This window comes from Monodelphis domestica, chromosome 2 (assembly GCF_027887165.1).
Source record: "Monodelphis domestica isolate mMonDom1 chromosome 2, mMonDom1.pri, whole genome shotgun sequence".
NCBI classification, from domain to species: Eukaryota; Metazoa; Chordata; class Mammalia; order Didelphimorphia; family Didelphidae; genus Monodelphis; species Monodelphis domestica.
The window spans coordinates 216,547,961-216,568,164 of NC_077228.1; the positions used below are offsets into that span (position 1 = coordinate 216,547,961).

The following is a 20,204-nucleotide window of genomic DNA, read 5'->3' on the forward strand; positions in this document are numbered from 1 at the left end:
TTCTTCGCTTGTAGTAGGCACCTAATCAATGCTGATGCCTTCTTTGTTCATTGTGCCTTCTTTCCTCATTGCCTCACATTTACAGTGTATGGAGCTTGTTTGTATAGGCTTGTTTGCATGTTATCTTACCAATTCAAGGAGGAGCCCTTCCAGGGTAGGGGCTGTCTTTTGCCTTCTTTCTATCTCCTGTAAGTTGTGGAAACTTTAAGTGCTACATGCATGTCAGGGATTTATAGTTAATCGCCTTTTGTGTACTTCTTGGAACTTCCCAGTTTGCTCTCTGTGTTTCTGCTAGTTTTTGGTCATTTCAGGTCTTTTGGGAACAGAGGTGAAGCAGTTGCCTGGGGCTGATGCTAAACAAAGGCTTGTTGACTGTTCCTTGGTTCCTGGGGACTGTGGTTTCCTAGAATGGGCCTGAGACACAATTAGGGGTATGCTGGGCTTGGGGACTTATATACCTTTTATCTTGGTTCCTGGGGGAGACTGAGGCAGCTGGATCTCCAGTTCTGAAGCTCTTACTAAGTGTGGCACAGAGATGGTAAGCTCGGGGCAGGAGAGGGCCATGGGGTAGTTTAAGAAGGGCTGTTAAGACTGAGGAGTTAAAGCTTTTGATGAATATTGAGATTAGGACTGTGAGTATCCAGGTTTAAGGCAAACCAAGACAAAAGTAAAAGCAAAACCAAAACAAGCCAAAATCAAAACCAAATCTTTTCTGCCTCCATGACTAAACTAGCCCAGAGGCAACATTAAATGAGAATGTAAAGATTAGAATTTGGCCTGGTGCCCTGGAAGCTGTGAGAGTTTTCAGTAAATGTTGATGGTTGCACTGTCTGATATTTCCCCCTCCACTACACACAGGGGTTTTCAGTATGATCCAAGGCTACAGTCCTGTGTTCCAAGCTTTGCTGGGGACCATCTTCACCTGGGGTCTGACAGCAGCTGGGGCAGCCCTGGTTTTCATCTTCACGCATGGACAGGTAAGAGTTCATTCAGCTCTGTGATAATACTTCTTAACTAAACTCCAAATTTTCATGACTCTTCCTGATTTTGTTGAGAGCAATGTGGTTTTTACAGATACCTTAAAAGAAAAAATCCATAGGGGCTACAGGTAGCACAGTGAAAAGCTCCAGATCTGAAGTGAGGAAGACCTGGCAGCCCTTGCCACTCTTTTGTTTTAGAATTGATAGATACTAAGAAGGTAAACATTTTAAAAGAAAGAACTAAAGAGAGAAAGAGATAAAGAGAGATGAAAGATAGGAGAGATAAAAGAATGAAAAAAGGGGAGATAAACAGGAAAGAAAGATGAAAGAGGAGAAAGATAAGAGATATAAAAAAGAGGAAAGAAAAAGGAAAAGACAGAGAGAGAGAGAGAGAGAGAGAGAGAGAGAGAGAGAGAGAGAGAGAGAGAGAGAGAGAGAGAGAGAGAGAGAGAGAGAGAGAGAGAGAGAGAGAGAATGAGAATGATGCTGGATGGAGGTTGGACTTTGCATGGGGAAGACCTGAATTTTCTAGGAGAGGCACAAGTGACTTAATTTTTCTCACTTCTCTTTTGTCATTCGTAAAAAGTTAACCTCATAAAGTTGTGGTAAGAAACAAGTGAGATAATGTCTATAAAAGTGCCTCGAAAACTTTAATGTGAAATGTCAGTGCCAGTTATTGTGCCAGTTATTATTACTTTTCCGTAGGCTAAGAGAACACGTGGCAATCAGTCATCCACAGCCTCCAGATGTTGTCTCCCTCTTCCCACTCCACACCAGTGCCCATGGAAACCCAATTCAGAAGATGTGGGGAGAGTGAACTGTGGTTCATAAACCTGCAGCTGCCTGATTTCTACTAGATTCTGCCTAATTTCTTTCAGGCTCCTAGCATGCAGTGGTTTACATGGTCGGAGTAAAGCATCTTTTCTTCTCCTTTTCTGCCCTCTGTGTCTCTAGTTTCTTTGATTCTCCTTTGGGAAGAACTGGCTCATACACACTTGAAAAGCTGATCTCTTCTTCCCCTCCCCTTAATGTTCTTAGTCTGCAAGTTCCTAGAGATTATCATTGTGATGGGTGCCACGCACCTCATTGTTTGGCACAGCAGCCTTAGAAATCACAAGAGAGGAAATTGAATGAGTGATTTAAGTTTTATTTAAACATACCATGAGAGTGATCTGAAAACTAAAATACACCTGGGAAGTTGGCAAATTAGGTACTCTTTGTGTTAGGAGGATTGGAGATTAGTGAAGCAAATATTTATCTCATGGATAAGACTTCTTGGAGCTCAGAACAGAAGAGTCATAGCATATTAACTCACAAGTAAACATGCACAGGAAGAAACAATACAGGTTAAAATAGAATCTAATCTTTATGTGCCTCAGTTTATCTAGCCCTACAGATGGGAATGATGATACCTGTACTACTTATTTTCAAAGGGCTAGAACCCAGCACTCAGATAATTTAAAAAATATTGTTTATGATTTTTTTGTTCCATGAAATTTATTTCCAAATATATCCCTCCCCCTGTCACATAGCCACTCATAAAAAAGATTAAAATTTGTGTTTTGCCTGTTTAATATGAGGATTTTCTTTTCCTTTTTTCCTAATGGGAGAAGAGGTAGTAGGGAAAGAGATTTTTGTTAATTGAAAAAATTAAATTTAAAAGAGGAAAGAATGAAAAAAAAAAGTTCAGCAAAACCAGCCAACATGTCAACAGAGCTAAGAATATATGCAACAATTTATTTCTGCAATGAAGAAAGGAAGATGCATTTTTGACAACTCTATTCTAATTCCTTCTGTTTATTGTAGTCATTGTGTACATTGTTTCCTGGTTCTGCTTGCTTCATTTCTCATAACTTTGTATCTTCTCATGCTTTTTGGAATTCTTCATCTTTGTTATTTCTTACAACCTGGTAATATTCTTTCATATTAACATATTACAGTTGGTTTAGCAATTTTCTACTTCCTTGGCACCTACTTGGCTAACACAAAATGTATTGCTGTGAATCTTTTTCTACATATAGGACTTTTCTCTCTGTCTTTACCCTCCTTCAGGTTTATGCCTAGCTGTGAGATCTCTGGGTCAAAGAGAATAGATAAATTAGAAATTTTAAATGGCATAATTCTGCTTTCCAGTATGATTGGTGGATCAATTCATAGCAATACCAAAAGCATATTAATGTGTTTGCCTTTCTACAGCTTCTCCAATATTGATGATTTCCATTATTTGTCATTTTTGTCAGTTTAATATATGTGATTTTTTAAAAATTTGCCTTTTTCATATTATTAGTGATTTGGAGAATATTTTCCTACAGTCGTTGAATCAGTTTCCTACAGTACAGTCAAAATTCTTTTGACAACTGTACAAATTTATTAAGTACTTATTGGTTAGCAAATGACTATTGTATTTTGTGTTCATTCCTTCTATATCTTGGATTTCAGACCCTTCTTATAGGTGTTTGATGGAAATATTTTTTCTCAATTGACTGTTTTTCTTCTTGTCCTAATTGTATTGATTTTTTTTTTATGTCAAAAACTTTTCAGCTTCATGTAATTAAAGTATTACAATTTTTTTGTGATCTTTGTTTCTTGTTTGGTTAAGAATTTTCTTCTAAACACAATTTTTTTTTTAAACCCTTACCTTCCATCTTGGAATCAATACTGTGTACTGGCTCCAAGGCAGAAGAGTGGTAAGGGCCAGACAATGGGGGTTAAGTAACTTACCCAGGGTCACACAGCTGGGAAGTATCTGAGGTCAGATTTGAACCTAGGACCTCCCGTCTCTAGGCCTGGCTCTCCATCCACCCAGCTACCCAGCTGCCCCCTTTTAGCCATAATTGTAAAAGGTATCCAATGTCATTCTCTTGTAATTTTTTTTATGGTATGACCTTTTATAAGCAGGTTGCATATTCCTTTTGTCCTTATCGTGTTATGTGGTTTAAAATGTTGGTCTAAGCTTATTTTTTGCCAAATCGCTTTACAGTTTCCCAAGCAGTTCCTGCCAAATGGGGTCTTCTTCCCTAAATAGTTGATATTCTTTGATTTAATTGAGTAGCAGATTATTGAGTTTGGTTGTTTCTGTTCTTGCTTATCTAGTCTATTCCATTGATCTATTTTCTTATCTTTTTAAGCAGTACAAGATCTTTTCGCTTTTTTTAAAACTCTAGATGATTACTGCTTTATAATATAATTTCAGGTCTAGATGTATCCTCTCCTCTTTCCCTGTAATTCATACTGAAAAAACTTCCCCCCTTGATATTCTAGTTATTTTATTACTCTGTATGAAATTTCATATATTAAAAAAAAATACTATTTTAATGTACCCCTGTTGGTAGTTTGGTATAGTGCTAATGTAAATTAATTTAGGTGCAATCATCCTTTTTTATTATATTGATGGCCCAATCATGAGTAATCAGCATCTCTAATTATGTGTCATTCTTTAAAGTAATAGTATGTCAGGTTTCCTACTACACAAGTGTTTCTTTCAGATGCCACTGAAACTCTTGCTTTTCTAGCCATGCTATTCTAATGCTGGGCCAGAGATAAAGAAAAAGGAGCCCAACAAGGCTGGAGGCAGCTTGACCATTGGCCTGAAAAGTGGAGCTGTTTCCTTGGTCAGAAACCCTTTGATTCAGCTCATCCTTTTGTAGAGGTGCTATTCCTGTCAAGTTGTGAATGGAGGACAGTGGGATGATTCCACCTACAGACTTGATGGTGTCTGTTATGATCATAGTTGATTTAACCTGTTGGTGAGGGAATACTACTAATGAGGCCACAAATTCTTTCCTTCTGTGGGTCAGTTATTTTTGTACTGAGAGAAATTCTGTTCCATAGTCAAAACTGTGTACTTGACCTAGGCTAACCCCCTTCTAGAGGCTGGTCCCTAGGGAAACCTGGCAAGAGAGTATTCTTGGATCAGTGCAAATCTTATCTCCACATGGGGGGAAAACAGCTTTGAGCTCAAGTCCCAGGGATGAATGAATCTGGGCAGCTTGCAAGAAAGAATGCTATATTTAGTCAGTAAGATCAGAGTTCTGATTCTGCTCCAACTGCTAGTAAGCCCTTTGGTCTTGGGCAAGTGTCTTAGATTTTGTGACCTTTAGCTTTCTCATCTATAGGAAGGGGATGAAAATAACACTTATCTCCCTAGGTTATTGTGAGGATCAAATAAAATCACTTACATAAATTAGTTCACAGACCTTAATGCATATATAAATGTGAGCTGTTGGGATTATTGCATAAGTCCCAAATAGATTTACTGGAAGCTGGCATGGTGCTTTGCAAATAGCATGTATTTAAGAAATATTTGGGGAACAGAATGGAATTAAATGGGGACTTAGTATTGTCATTTTTCAACTCAAAGGATCGAATCCTTTTTTTGTTGTTTCCTCAGTGAATCAAGTCATGCAAGCACTGGGGAGAGAAGCTTTCCTCTTGTTTTTAGAACCCATAAGAAGATTTAACCTGGGCTTTGAGGGGGATTAAAAAAAAGTCACTTGGGCTCTTTTTTTATTTGTGTGATCTTATGACGACTTGTACTTTTTGTTAAACTGTTTGGCACATGTGATATCTTCTTGTTTCCTTAAACTGAAGCATCTTATTTTCATTTACAGAGACAGATCTTAGATGGAAGCCTCGGATTTGCTGCAGGGGTGAGTAGAATCTGTTGGGGGAGATGTGAGTTGGGAATTCTCTGCTCTGGGCATTACTAGTTTCTGTCCCTATGTGACTGAAATGCTTTTTTGAATGGGTGGCTGCTTGAGTAGTGACTCCTCATGTTAGTGCATTTAGAACTTTGCTTCCTGTCCCATAATCATTTCTTAATGGGAATGATTATGGTGGTAACTGTTAAGTGATGTTAGCCTCCTCTCCTCTCCTCTTCTCTTCCTCTTCCTCTTTTAAACCCTTACCTTCCATCTTAGAATCAATACTTTGTATTGGTTCCAAGGCAGAAGAATGGTAAGGGCTCGGCAATGGGGGTTAAGAGACTTGTGCAGGGTCACACAGCTAGCAAGTGTCTGAGACCAGATTTGATCCCAGGACCTCCCATCTCTGGGCCTGGTTCTCAATCCGCTGAACCACCCAGCAGTCCCCTCCACTTAGCTACTGTTTCAAAGGTTCCTGTGGGATGTCTGGCAGCTCTCAGGAGAAGTGGACACAAGGGGTCGTCTAATCCATTTTCATGCTTCTCAGCAGGAATGGTGCCATGTACCCTAGTGTCCTTTCCCCAGTTTTGGTCATATTTTATTGTTTTTGGTTAGAGGTCATTTTCCATGCAAAGCATAGACCTGATATGTTAGTCTTCTCACATGACATCATAGATTAGAATGAGTCTTTGGGCATGAAAGTAGAAGTCATTTCATGAAAGGAGTCACCAAATCAATATCTCACTGGGTCATTTTAACTATAGGGTCTAAAATATTGTTATCTTTGGACTTTCAAGTGGCCATTGCAGAAATAGACTTTTTTTTCTCTTCAGTAATATTTTATTCTTTCCCTTTTACATGTAAAAACAATTTTTGGCATTTGTTTTCTAATATTTTGAGTTTCAAATTCTCTCTCCTTTCCCTCTTCCCTGAGACAATAAGCAACTTGAAATTGGTTATACATGTACTATTGTACAAAATGTATTTCTATATTTTTGTCATGTTGTGGGAAAAGGAACATATTTAATAAAATAATGAAGAAAATCAAGTGAAACATGGTATATACTTTGATCTGAATTCAGATTCCAGCAGTTCTTCCTCTGAATATGGATATTATTCTTCATTGGGAGTTCTTTGGGATTGTCTTGGATCATTGTGTTGCTGAGAACATCTAAGTTAATTCAGAGTTGTTCACCATATTTGCTGTTACTGTGTACAATGTTCTCCTGGTGCTTCTCATTTCATTCTGTATAAGTTCATGGAGGTCTTTCCAGTTTTTTCTGAAATCTTCCTGCTCATTATTTCTTCTAGCACAATAGTATTTCATTATAATCATATACCACAACTTGTTCAGCCATTTCCCCATTGATGAGCATCCCTTCAATGTCCAATTCTTTGCTACCACAATAAGAGCCGCTATAAATATTTTTGTATAAATGGATCCCTTTCCCTAATAAAGAGTTACAGGCATGAGTCTTTGTGAGGCACTAACCATTCCACCACTCAAAGGGGTATTATCTCCAAGGCTTCCAAACTCTCAGATTGCTGAACTAGAGGAATCCAGTAGTAGAATGCCAGTGGGCCCAAATAGATTGTTGCAAAGGTTTGTTTGAGGGAACATGAATGGACCAGAATTTTCTACTGTAATCATTCCTACTTGGAAATATTTGTATCTTCTACGGCAAGCCTAATATTAGTCAAATATTTGACATATTTGTCAGTTTGGTGGATGGTGTCCTACACAGAGTCATACTTGAGAATCTGGCAGTCCTAGGCCTCTCCCAAAGATGAATTGCTGATATGCAGCAGTGGAAGAAGGGTCCATTCTGGGAGTTCCTTGCATAGATAAGAATTAGACCAAAATAAAAGCATGACAAATCCATTGGACAGAGATGGTTTGTTGTAGATCTGTAGATACCTGTTTATCAGATGACCTTTGAATACTTTGAATAGATTTGAAGCAATTTATGACATTTATAAGGTCAGTTTTTATTGTTTTGCTGTTGGATTGCATAATTTTGAGGAATGAATTTCAGGGAATTTTTAATGCCTTGTAGTGCTTTGAGTAGTAGCCATTTAATAAATAGCTACCAAACTAAATTGAATAATCTTTTAAGGCATTTGATTGTGGGCACATTATATTAAGTTTTAACTTTTGTCAGAAATAGCTATTACATTTTGCAGAGTAAAAAAAAAAGTTTAAAAAATGAATTTAAATAAAATTAACAAAAATCAATTTTCTTTGCTTCTTACTGTCCCCCCTTTGAAAAACAAGAAAAACAAACCCTTGTAACAAATCAATCAACAAACATATATTAAGCACCCTATTATGTGTCAGGCCCTGTGCTAAGCACTGGGAACTGCCTTCTTCCTGAGTGAATGAGAAGAGAGGAAATTGAGACAACTATTGTAGATGATTTTTCCCTCCTAAGAATTTGCTAACTGCTCTTTCCAAAGTTCCAATGATCACTTCATTTGAAAGACTTTATTGCTGTTTTCTTAGCAGCTCTTGATATAGACACTACCTCCATTGACACAAATAGGTAACTTAATTTGTTAGAGAGTTGTCTTGGGACACTAATAGGTTAAATGACTTGCACAAGGTCCCACATCCAGTATTGTCAGGGAGGCTCAACTCTTTCTGACATTGAGATCAACCTTCCATCTGCAACATCACCCTTCCTCTTTATTCTATATATTTTGGGCCAAATAAATGGAATTTTGTAATAGCAATATCATTTAAGAAATGTATGATCAGAAAAGGAGTTAGTATGTTATGTAACAGAGAGATAAAGTTATCTCTGCATTGGTATCCCCAAAATTTCAAAAGACTCACTGGAAGAATTATCTGAAGAAACTGGCAAGAATCCCACAAGATGAGAAGGTTTTGACCTACATGTTATTGGTGGGAGTAGCCACATTGATAAGAAAAGAAATACTTTGAAATGTGGTAATTATCCAGTGGCAGATTATTAACTGTTTCCTTTGGAAATCTGATTGTTTGGGACAGATGACTTGGGATTTTTTTCAGTCTTGAAAATTTTTAATCCATTCATAGTATTTAGAACTGTATGGTACCTTAGAGATCTCTTAGAGTCCTAGACCAATCCTGGTTTTATAGAGGAGGAAACTGAAGCTTAGAGAAGGAATGTGACTTGTCTTTGTAGTGACATTAGATTTGTTTGGTTTGACTTCTGAGGATAGCATAAGGAGCAATTTTTTGAATTTTTGAATTTTGGAAGTTGAAAGAGATTGTAGAATAGCACCTGGAAGGATTACTTGATAATCAGAACCTTTCAAACATGTAAGGCATTGACAGGTAGGGAGATCTCCTTTACTAGTTGTCTGTGTGTGTGTGGTGTGTGTGTGTTCATGTTCTAATGCTTTCTTGAAAAAGTTTTTTTTTATTATTATGAACATGAACTTTTCCTTCTATAAAGAACAAAAAAGAGAGGACTATATATAACACTATAAATCTCTATTATGTATAGCTTTAAAAAAAGAATGTATATTAAATATAAGTTGGTAGTTCCAATGTTGCCATGCTTGTCTGTGACTCCTTCAGAACTTTTTTTTCCACTTTCATCCATGTATTTTAAAAATGTTTCACTCTTGAGAGCCAGGCCCAGAAATAGGAGGTCCTGGGTTTAAATCTGGTCGCAGACATTTCCTAGCTGTGTGACCCTGGGCAAGTCACTTGACCCCCATTGCCTAGCCTTTACCACTCTTCTGCCTTAGAAGTATTGATTCTAAGACGGAAGGTAAGGGTTTAAAAAAACTTTTTAAAAAATGTTTCACTGACCCTCTTTTCTTTATCTTCTTTTTTTGGTATTTCTTATCACTGTCACTCCATTTTTCTCCTATAACTACTTTCCCTGACTCTCTTCCCCTTCATCCCTTGAAACAAATCAATGTTCTCAAGCAAAACCAATCCACAACTGGCCATGTTTGAGAATGTTTGTCTCATATACCTGCCTGCCAGGAGGTAGGCATGTGATTAATCATCAGTCTTCTGGAGTGGTGATTGATAACTATATTGACCAAAGCCCTGAAATCTTTCAGGGTTGTTTTCCTTTACATTATCATGGTCTTTGTTCAGGCTATTCTAAGCCAACTGGTCAGCCAATTGGCAGTAAACAGGCATTGATTAAGTACATGCTTCTTTACAACCTTTCTGTTTACCATCTTTACCAGAAGTCCTCTTTATCTTCAAGTGGATACTGGAGGACCACTTGTAGGAGATGTTGTAGATTAGGGGATGCTGGCTTAAGGCATCAGAGGTATCAGATGATTACCAAAGTTTTTCTCTACTCTGGGATTCTATGATTCAGTGATTTCTATGTTCTCTCTGGTGAAGAATTGTCCAAAATTGGTGCAAACCAGTTAAGAAATTGACTCTCTCAGGGTAATGAAGACTTTTCTGGTGGCTTTCATAGATGCAGTGATATAGTGAAATCTTTAATTCTGTCTAGTAATTACAACTGTAGTGTAGTGGATGGAGGACTGGCCTTGAAACCATGAAGATTTGGTTTCCAGTTCTGCTTTTCTTTTTCTTTTTCTTTAAACTTTTATCTTCTGGCAGTAGCAGTTCTAAGACAGAAGAGTGGCAAGAACTAGGCAATCCAAGTTAAGTGACTGGCACTCTACTGTGCCACTTAACCTCCCAGCCACAAAATGAGCTCTCTAAGGCTCTAAGTTACAGATAAGTTGCTAAATTGTCTCAGTTGAGGGAGTTTCCATGCTGGGAATTCCCCATATCAGTGAAATTTCAGTGATATCCAACCTCCTCCACTCCAAACTGGAACCCATTAAGGGAAACTTGTGTTAATTAGGGGGTTTGGGCTTTTAATTATAAGCCAAATGTTTCCCAATTAGAAGGTAGGTTTTTTGGTTTCTAATTCTAGTAGAGACTCCTAAAAAACTACTATTGTGCCTCAGTTAGGGTTCTAACTGTTCCGGCTATACAATATGTGGTCCCAGAACCGAGTTTCATTTTCTCCCAGTATAATAACCCGAATTCTTTCCACTGTTATTTATTCTTCCCTTTTACTTTTTAAAATTATCTTATGTGATTGTTTACTGTGGATTAAACTTCAGGCTGAGTGTGACAAAAGACATGTTTCTAAGACAACTGCCACCCTTCCTCCACTTTACCTATTTAATTCCTTGCCCTTCTTTTTAAAAGAAATTTTTAAGATTTTAAAATTTAAAATTACATTAGCTTTTTTTACTTAAAAATTTCATTTAATTAATTTAGAATATTTTTCCATGGTTACATGATTCATGTTCTTTCACTCCCCTCTTCCTACCCCCTCCCATAGCCAATGAGCAATTCCACTGGATTTTACATGTGTCATTGATCAAGACCCATTTCCATTTTATTAATATTTGCATTAGGGTTATTGTTTAGAGTCTACATACCCAATCCCATCCCCATCTACTCATGTGATGAAGCAGTTGTTTTTCTTTTGTATTTCTACTCCCACAGTTCTTTCTCTGAATGTGGATGGTTTTCTTTCTCATAAGTTCCTCAGAATTGTCCTGGATCATCGAATTGCTGCTAGCAGAGAAGCCCATTACATTTGATTGTGCCACAGTGTATCAGTTTCTATGTACAATGTTCTCCTGGTTCTCCTTTTACTCTGCATCAGTTCCTGGAGGTCATTCAAGTTCACATGTGTACTAGCGGGGGCTCAGGAACCAAAGTTTGAAAAGCCTTAGAGAGAAAGATACCAGATAAAAAGGAACACTACTTCCTCTCTTGGGTAGACTACATAAAGGAAGGTGAAAGATTTGATCAGTGTCCAGAGATGAAAGGTTAGAATGAAATCCCCTTCAGTCTCTGGTTTCTGTTTTCTTCCCTTGATAGATATTATCTTGATTCCCTTAGTACATTAGAAGAATAAGATGTTCAGTTTCTTCTGGATTAATAAGATCTACATATTCTTTTGGTATTTAGGAATAGTAGGTGTCAACATGGAAATCTAGAAATCCCCAGTTTACTTAGTTTAAGGGTATAAACCCCAGGTTTTGACCTTGTCACAAGAGTTTTCCCCCTGAGGGAAGGTCCCACTTCACCAGACAGTAGACATCCACTTCAGGTGGGAGGTAGACCCCATCCGAAGTCAAGTAGCTCTTTTGTCTCCAGAAGCCTTTCCCAGCATATCACACCCTCCTTCCGAGGATCAAACTTGGGACCTTCAGCTTGCGAGACTGATGCGCTACCTACTACGCCAAAGCTGAAGTGGATGTCTACTGTCTGGTGAAGTGGGACCCTCCCTCAGGGGGAAACCTCTCCTGTGACAAGGTCAAAATCTGGGGTTTATATCCTAAAACTAAGTAAACTGGGGATTTCTAGATTTCCATGTTGACACAGGTTTAGAGAAGAGGGAAAATTAGGAAGTCCCTAATTCTATTTTAACCTAAATTCCCTTCAGGGGTTGAGGGCTCAGGTCTGGGGACCTGAGTCCCTGAGGATATTATGGAGTCAGGCTGTTATATTTTCCTGATACAGAAAGATGTACAATTATTGAAGAGATTAATGGAAAATCTTCTTGGGTGGATAGTCTCTTATCTTTCCCAAAGGGAAAAAGTCTCTATCGACCACTACTAAGGAACGATGGTTAATCTGATTTCTACGGAAGATGAGGGATCACAGCAGGTTCAGCTCAGCAAGACGATCCTTTCCCTTTCAGTTCAAAAGAGAGAAGAACCCCTTTCCAACTGTTCATCTGCTTTTCTTGGCTAGAAGTTCTAGTCCCATCCCCCATTGCCAGCAAAATTCTGTTTTCTTCTTGCATGTTTTCCTGTAAACCAAGTCCTTGCATTTCAAACTAACTCTCTCATCCACACATGGAATTCCTCCAGTTCATTATTTCTTTTAGTGCAATAGTATTCCATCACCAACAGATAACAATTTGTTCAGCCAGTCCCCAGTTGATGGATACCCCCTCATTTTCCACTTTTTTTTTTGCCACCACAAAGAGCACAGCTATAAATATTTTTGTACAAGTCTTTTTCCTTATTATCTCTTTGGGGTATAAACCCAGCAGTGCTATGGCTGGATCAAAGGCCTTGCCCTTCTTTTAGAATACAGCTCAAATACCTTCATTTCTTAAAATCTCCTCATCCTAGCTGGGCAGTAATGAGCCTCCTCTTTGCATTAAGAGGCTACAGTGTAGTATCCACCTTCAGGAATGTTCTTATCATGTAACATAACCCATTGGACCCATTGTGTGGGTGTCTTTTCCCCATCTAGACTATTAGTTCTCTGATGGCAGAGACCACATCTTACTTAAACTCGTACCTCAGCCAGCACTCCTGTTCTGTACTCAGGAGATAATTATTTTTTGGTTTATTGATATTTGAATGTCTGAGGCACCTTGAAGGTATGAAGTGAGCAGCTTAGGACAATTCAGAAAAACATAAATGATCCCAATACATTTTTTTAAAGGAAGGAGGTACTCAGGGTGCTGAATGCTAGTCTTCTTGGTTCTGATGTTAAAAGCTATTAATGACAGGTAAAAGTGAAGAAGCTGTCAGTCTCCTAGCCCCTCTGCTGAATTCTGAAGGCTTAAATTCCAGAGGCCTCCTGTTCTGTCTGGTTCTTGGAGGCTGATTGACATAAGGGCACATCTGAGGAAGTTCAAACATGACTAATTATGACTCCTTGCCCAGGGAAAAGGGCTCCTTGGCCATCATACAGTTTGTGTTTTTCACAGGTTGTAAAGAACCTATCTGGGCACTAAAATCTTTCCCAATACAAGTAAATTTTGGGAAACTTAAAAAAAATTTTTTTACTGACAATTAAAAAAACCAACATATAGCTATTACTTGACAGTAATACAGCCCTTCCCCTTTGTAAGTGAGCAGCATTGACTACATCTGATAGTGTGTGCCTTTTTCCACACCTGTAGTCTATTGTCTTACCCTCTCCAAGAAGACAGAGGTTGTTATGTTTTAGTCTTAATCTGCTGGAGTCAAGAATGCAAAATGTATCTGATGTCTTTTTGTGTTGTTTTCTGTTAAATTGTTGTTATTGGGTTCTGTTGTTCAGTTGGTTCACTCTGACCCAGTTCAAACAAGTCTTTCAAATTTCTCTGAATTTTTTATTTCATTTCACTTAAGATAGTCTCATTTCTTATGATGCACCAATTCTGTTTTACCTACATTTCACAGTTTGTTCTGCCATTTCCCAGGAAATTGAGCCCATTTTATTTCTAGTTTTTTTCTTCCATAAAGGTATTGCTGGGAATATTTTGGATATTTGGGGATTTTCTTTCTGTCTTCAGTCTCCTCATGGCATTAGTAGTAGGAGTGGGGAATCAAAGGTTTAGTAACTTTTCTCCAAAAGCTCTAGATTGATTCCCAGAATGGAATCAAATTTGCAACTCCACTACCAGTGTATAAGTATATTCCTTGTGAAACTGATTTTTTAGGATCCTCAAAAGTCGAAATGAATAGGAGGTCTCCAAAAGTTGCTGGGCCCAAGTTTTAGAAATATTTGATGAAGAGCAAATGTGATTACAGATGAAATTGCCCACCTATTGGTTATGGAGTGAAAGGGCCTGGATAAATTGCTAAAAGATGGTTTTCAGGATATGGATTCCAGTTTGTAGTTCAGTGGTTATGACAATAGCCATTTCCTTATTTCTTATTCTTGAGAATGAGGACCAGCCTTGAAGGCAAAGGATTTTGCCCCTTGGGACCAGATTTTACACAGACAGAAGAATATATTTTTACAAGAATGCAGAATAAGTCTGTATGTAATGTAATTGTTTTCCAATCCTATGAGATTCCAAGAGAGCAGCTTTAACTGTCAGTCCGGTTCTCTATCTGTATTCTTAATACCTCCCTTGTGGGCACTGTCAAGCCTTTGCACCCATCTCATGGGTTTCCTAATAGTTTCTACCTAACCATTCTTGCTGAGATGATTGATAGTTGTTTATACTTAAATTGTCTATAGGACAAATCTCTATTTTTGAGGTAACTTGCAAAAAGTAAATGGCTGGACAGCCTGTATTTGTACAGGGGATGCCATTAATAAATGAACTGTAGATTTGGAATTTGTTTTAAAGTTTGAAGGGCTATTGATTTAAATTTACAACAGCTCTAGAAAAGGTAGTATGAATGGCTAGTTGCTTTATAGCAAGGGAAGTCCTTAAGAAGTTAATTAGTTTTTTCCCCTTCCAAAGATTCTTCAAATAATTCACTTGACCCTTTTTCTTTCTGATTAACCAAGTATCTTTGCAGCTAATTAAATAGTGATTCAAACTCTTAAATCAAGTCTACTTGTCTTTGTTATCTTTCTTTTCAGAATTCCTACAGCTAGCTTTGAAATTTGCTTTAAGCATTAACAGGAAAATTAAGTTGGGGATGGGGAATTGGGTGAGCAGGATGGTACAGTGTTTTTCTTTTATTCCCTATAGATTTTTTTAAAAGTATTTTTAAAAAAGCATTAGTGGGGGTGAGGGGGGGGGAACATCTAGGTGTGGCTCAGTGGATTGAGAGCCAGGCCTTGAGATAGGAAGTCCTGGTTTCCAATTTGGCCTCAGACACTTACTAACATTATGACCTGGGGCAAGTCACTTACTCCTCATTGCCTAGCCCTAACTGCTCTTCTGCCTTGGAACCAATACACAGTATTGTTTTAAGATGGAAGGTAAGAGTTTTTTTTTTAAGCATTAATTCTATATTTGTTCTTAATCTGTATTCCCTCCCCTAAATTGAACTCTCTCTTATAAAAAAGAAAAACAGTTAAATAAAAATAGGTGGAAACAATGGCTGCATCTGTCAGTATAGCCAGCATTTAGCACCTATACCCTTTGACCTCTCTAATGAGAGGGGGAAAGTAAATTTCATCCTCTGGTCCCCAGGACCAAGATCGGTTATTGTAATTTATCAGAACTGGTTTAACTTTAAATAATATTTTTGTCAATATTGTGGCCATCACTGTGTAAACTATTCTCCTGTTTCATGGTTTTTCTTTAGTTTCTTTAAGTTTTTTTTTTCCCTCCGTAGTTCTCAGAATTCCTTACCCATATCTTATGGCACAGTAGGATTCCTTTATGTATATATTCCATGAGCTACTCAGCCATCCCCAGTGGAGGGTTACTTGCATTATTTCTAGTATTTGAGTAAAGTGTTTTTTAAAAACATAAATAACCATTATTCCCTACTTAGAATCATAGAATGTACACATGAAGGTAACCAAGGTCCAAAGTAGTTCCCAAGTAACCTTTGCAAACCATTAAACATTATTTAAATGTGAATTATTATTTGTATTTTTAAAAAAATCCTTATCTTCTGACTTAGAATATGTATAGGTTCCAAGGAAGAAAAGTAGTAAGGATAAGGCAATGGGAGTTAAGTGATTTGCCCAGGGTCACACAGCTAGAGGCCAGATTTGAACTCAGAACAGATCTGGCTCCCTATCCATTGAGGTGCCTCAATGCCCCAATTAGTAGTATGAGTATCAAAGGTCACTCAGTTAGGGGCAGTGCAGTGTTTGGCACATTGTAAGCTTGTATTAATATTTATAAGAAGGCATTCATATATTGACTGACTTACGGAGCCTATGTTCTCACCTTGACTTTATTGATTTAGATACAAACAAATGAGCTACATGTGTGTGCCCTTAGGTAAGTAATTCACTCACCTCTCTAGGGCTCTCCTATGTCATTTTCTCACATGCAAAATAAGGGGTTGAAGTAGATGGCTCATTTTGTTTTTTAAACTGCAAATAATTATAATGAGGAGATAGTAATTTTGGCAAAGGTTAAACAATCTCTTTGTGAAGGGGTAGCTATGAAGTGATTCAGTTATTTTTAGGTTCACCCACTTAGGGCTATAATAAATGGTATTAATAAAATAATCATCATAGCTCACATTTATCTGGCCCAGTGGTTTCCAAAGTGGGAGTAGTGTTAGATGGGACAAATAGTATATGTTGGCATGTGGGAGGAACAGACAAGATCGATTTATTTTTTTATTTAAAAATAGAAAGAAATTGATGCAGAGTGAAAGGAGTAGAATCAGAAGAACATTGTATATGGAGACTGATGTTACAAGGGAATCACTTTAAAAGACTGATATATATTAATTTAAGGTCGCCAAGGAATCAGCTATGTAATTCCTAAATGAAAAACTCAAGTCAGCCGTCAGCCTTTTTTGGAGTTTAATTACAATAGGAGTAAGAAAGGAATTAGAGATAGAGAGAGAGAAAAAGGGGAGAGAAGGGAATAGGGCTTAAATACCCCTTCTGTTTAGGCTGGGCCAAAAGGCCCAAGCCCTTAGATAGCTGGGGCAAAGAAAAAAGATCAGTCCCTATTACTCACGTGACCAAAATGGAGAAACAGTCTCAGGGGCCTCCACCTCCAGCTTCCTTCAGAGCAAGCCTTCTCAGAGCCACAGGAACCACACCGACCAACTCTCCCCCCCCTTGAGTCTTCAGACCCCCTATCTTTAAGGAAACCCTCCAAGTTGCCTCCCCTCAGTCCTCACATCTACCAATCACTGTTCATTAATTTCCCTGTCAATGGAGGCTCTAGCTTAACCCAGGACCGCCCAGAGGTTTCTGGCTTTTGCACATGTCTGTTGAAGGTCATATTTTCAAATGATTAAATCTTTACTCCTTTGCTACAGCCCTTTCTAAATCCTGTTAACTTGAGTAGGATAGAGATTGGAATAATTAAATTTTGATCTAGGCTGCAGCCCTTACTCAATCCTATTAGGACTGAATAGGGTGGAGATTTATTCCAAGTATCTCCATTGTATCAATTCTAAAATCAATCAAGACTCAAAGAAATTCCTGTTCTATGCTTAAGCATAGGTCAAAGTCCTTTCCATTGTTCAGCAAAGGGTTTCTGTCCTAAAGTAATCTTAAGAAGGGAAGAGAAAGAACCTCCCATGCCAATGGGGTTCCCATTCCAGTAGACTATCAGTAAGAAATTTTCCAAGTATGAAATATCCCAATGGTGGAATTTCCAACATTTATAAGTCTAAGGAAATTTGAGGTTTACAATGACACACTGTGGCACAATCGAATGTAATAGACTTTTCTACTAGCAGCAATGCAATGACCCAGGACAATTCAGAGGGACTTATGAGAAAGAACTGTGGGAGCAGAATCAAAGAAGAAAAACAACTGCTTGATCACATGGTTTGGTGGGGATAGGATTGGGGATGTAGACTCTAAATGATCACCCTGGTGCAAATGTTAATATATAGAAATAGATTTTGATCAATGACACATGTAAAACCCAGTGGATTCTTATGTCAGCTACAGGAGAGGGGGTAAGGGGAGGGGAGAGAAAGAATATGAATCTTGTAACCATGGAAAAATATTCTAAATTAATAAATAAAATTTTCTCAAAAAAATAGAAAGAAATTAAAGTTTGCTAATATTTAATAGCCAGATACAAGGTATACAGGCACCCTCAGTTTACATACAGATAATCACATGCCACATATAGTACTTGAAGAAGAATGAAAATTTCACAACTCAGAAGGGCTTGACAGTGGTACCCTCACTCACCCTATTTTGATGGATTGTAGTTTCTTTGTGTTTGGTAAAGTGGAATCAAGGAATATGTTATTTAGTTTTAACTAAGCCCACCCATAAAATGACCAAGTGGCTTAAAAAGATTTCTAAGATGCATTATGTAGAAGATAATACTAATTATGCAATCACCAATGAACAAGAAAATATCAGGACAGATCCTTCTTCTACTCCTAGGGTCAGAACTTCAGCAGACCTATTAAAAGATAAAAACAATGATGACATAATTGAAGTTGGCCAAAACATTTAAATTATCAAGAAAATTATTTAAAATATGAATTTACAACCACTAGCCATGAACCTTGCTCTAATATATAGTGTCTTGAGATATTAACTAATAATAGTATAAAGTTGTCACAATTAACAAGACATTTAAAAACTAAGCTTTTTGTTGTAAAACATGATTTAAGTCATCCATATAAACTCTTCTGCATACTTAGTAAATTTGGAAACTGAAAAACCTTCCAAAGAGTTTCAGTGGGTTTTGGACCCATTTGTTAAAAATGTAACACCATTCATTTAGTATGTTAGGACAACTGATTGGTTTCAATGAAGATAGAGATGATTTAGCAAGCCCAGCCAACAATGTACTTTATCCAATTGGATCTCTCTATATTTTTTGAGTTTTTTTTTTCTCAGTTCTGACAAGCACCAAAGCCAAGAATTGAAAACAAACAAAAATACCTTGCCCCCCTTCCCAAATATTGAAACAAAATAAATCTAAAACTAGAGCTTTGAATTACTGTTATCTTTAAACCCAATTAAAAAATAATGAAGCATGATCATTAACATTGTTCTTGCTAAACATATTGGTATTAGTAATTTTAAATATTTAAATATTTTTAATAATTTAAAAATGAAAGCAAAAAGGTTTTGTCATTAATAAATGAATATTATCATGTAGTTTTAATTTCTTCTTTATCTCACTCTTTAAATTTTTTATTTAATTTTATGATTTATGTAACATTATTGCTGTAATATATATTACTGATAGAGTTACATGATTAAAAAAAGTTTGGATACTAATAATCTAACTCTTTAAGGCATTGAGTTCTTAATGTAGCAGTTAAAATTAGTTTCTCTGCTAAAAATATTATGTTTTTATGAGGTTTATTAAAGATTAAAAAATAAAGAAAATACAAAATAAGAAAGCACGTGCCTAGGAGGGCGAAAGGCCCATTCAATTTCACTTACTACATCTTGGGAGACGTGTGTCCCTAGAAGCAGAAGCTGAGAGAGAGCCTGAAGTAGGCGGAGTCATCTTAAATACAATTTGTGACCTCGCACTCAGGTGAGATTCAGGGAGATTAGAGAGCACTCTGGGAACTATCACGGACTTCTGGGGATTGAAGTCTGGGGTTCAAATCTCAAATTTACATTTCCCTGTTTGATCTGTTGGGGAAAAAAGTTTTCCTCAACAGGATCATGAAAATGTAATCAACTTAAAGATTACAATAATTTGAGGATAAGAAGAAAAAAGAACAAAAACAATAATTGCTAGCCGCATTGATAAAAAATCAGTTAGGGGGCAGTCCCCTTTGGCATGAAAGTATACATACAAATAAATGTTCAATCAACCACACCCAAAGTTCATTCTTGATCTTCTCATGCAGCTTGTGGTCTGGAGGCATCTACATGGTGTCTTCTCCAAACAGTTCAGTTTCTGGATTTGGAGAGGTAGCATGTTTCTTGACCTAAAATTCTTCTCAAAAGGAATTTAAACTTTGCAATTTAAAATAATAATATTTTTTACATTTCCCCATGAAGAGGGTGATTGAAAAACACAGGATCACTTAGGGATGCATGACTGAGTTATGAGGTATATGAATCAATTGGCAAGAGATATTAAAAAGACAACAGAAAAATCCAAATTATGTGTAAACATTCCAAGTAAATGAAAAGTAAATCTATAACAGGTCCTTGAATCAGGGCCCAATTAAAATAATCTAAACAATGATGCATTTATCCAGTCAGTAGCCAGGACTACAGAAAGTTTGCCACACTATGAAAGACAGAAAAGGG

At 37.2% G+C, this 20,204-nt stretch overlaps 1 protein-coding gene across 3 annotated transcripts in view; it reads left to right on the top strand.

Moving 5' to 3' along the window:
* The window catches only part of SLC39A11 (solute carrier family 39 member 11), a 521,155-nt gene that overhangs the window by 23,129 nt on the left and 477,822 nt on the right, over positions 1 to 20,204 (top strand). For all 3 annotated transcript variants that reach the window (XM_007482717.3, XM_007482716.3, XM_003340311.4), the window contains exons 2-3: positions 859 to 977; positions 5,591 to 5,629. In XM_007482717.3, coding sequence (XP_007482779.2) covers positions 870 to 977; positions 5,591 to 5,629 — 147 coding nt within the window. In that variant the 5' untranslated portion in view covers positions 859 to 869. The remainder of the gene's footprint in view (positions 1 to 858; positions 978 to 5,590; positions 5,630 to 20,204) is intronic.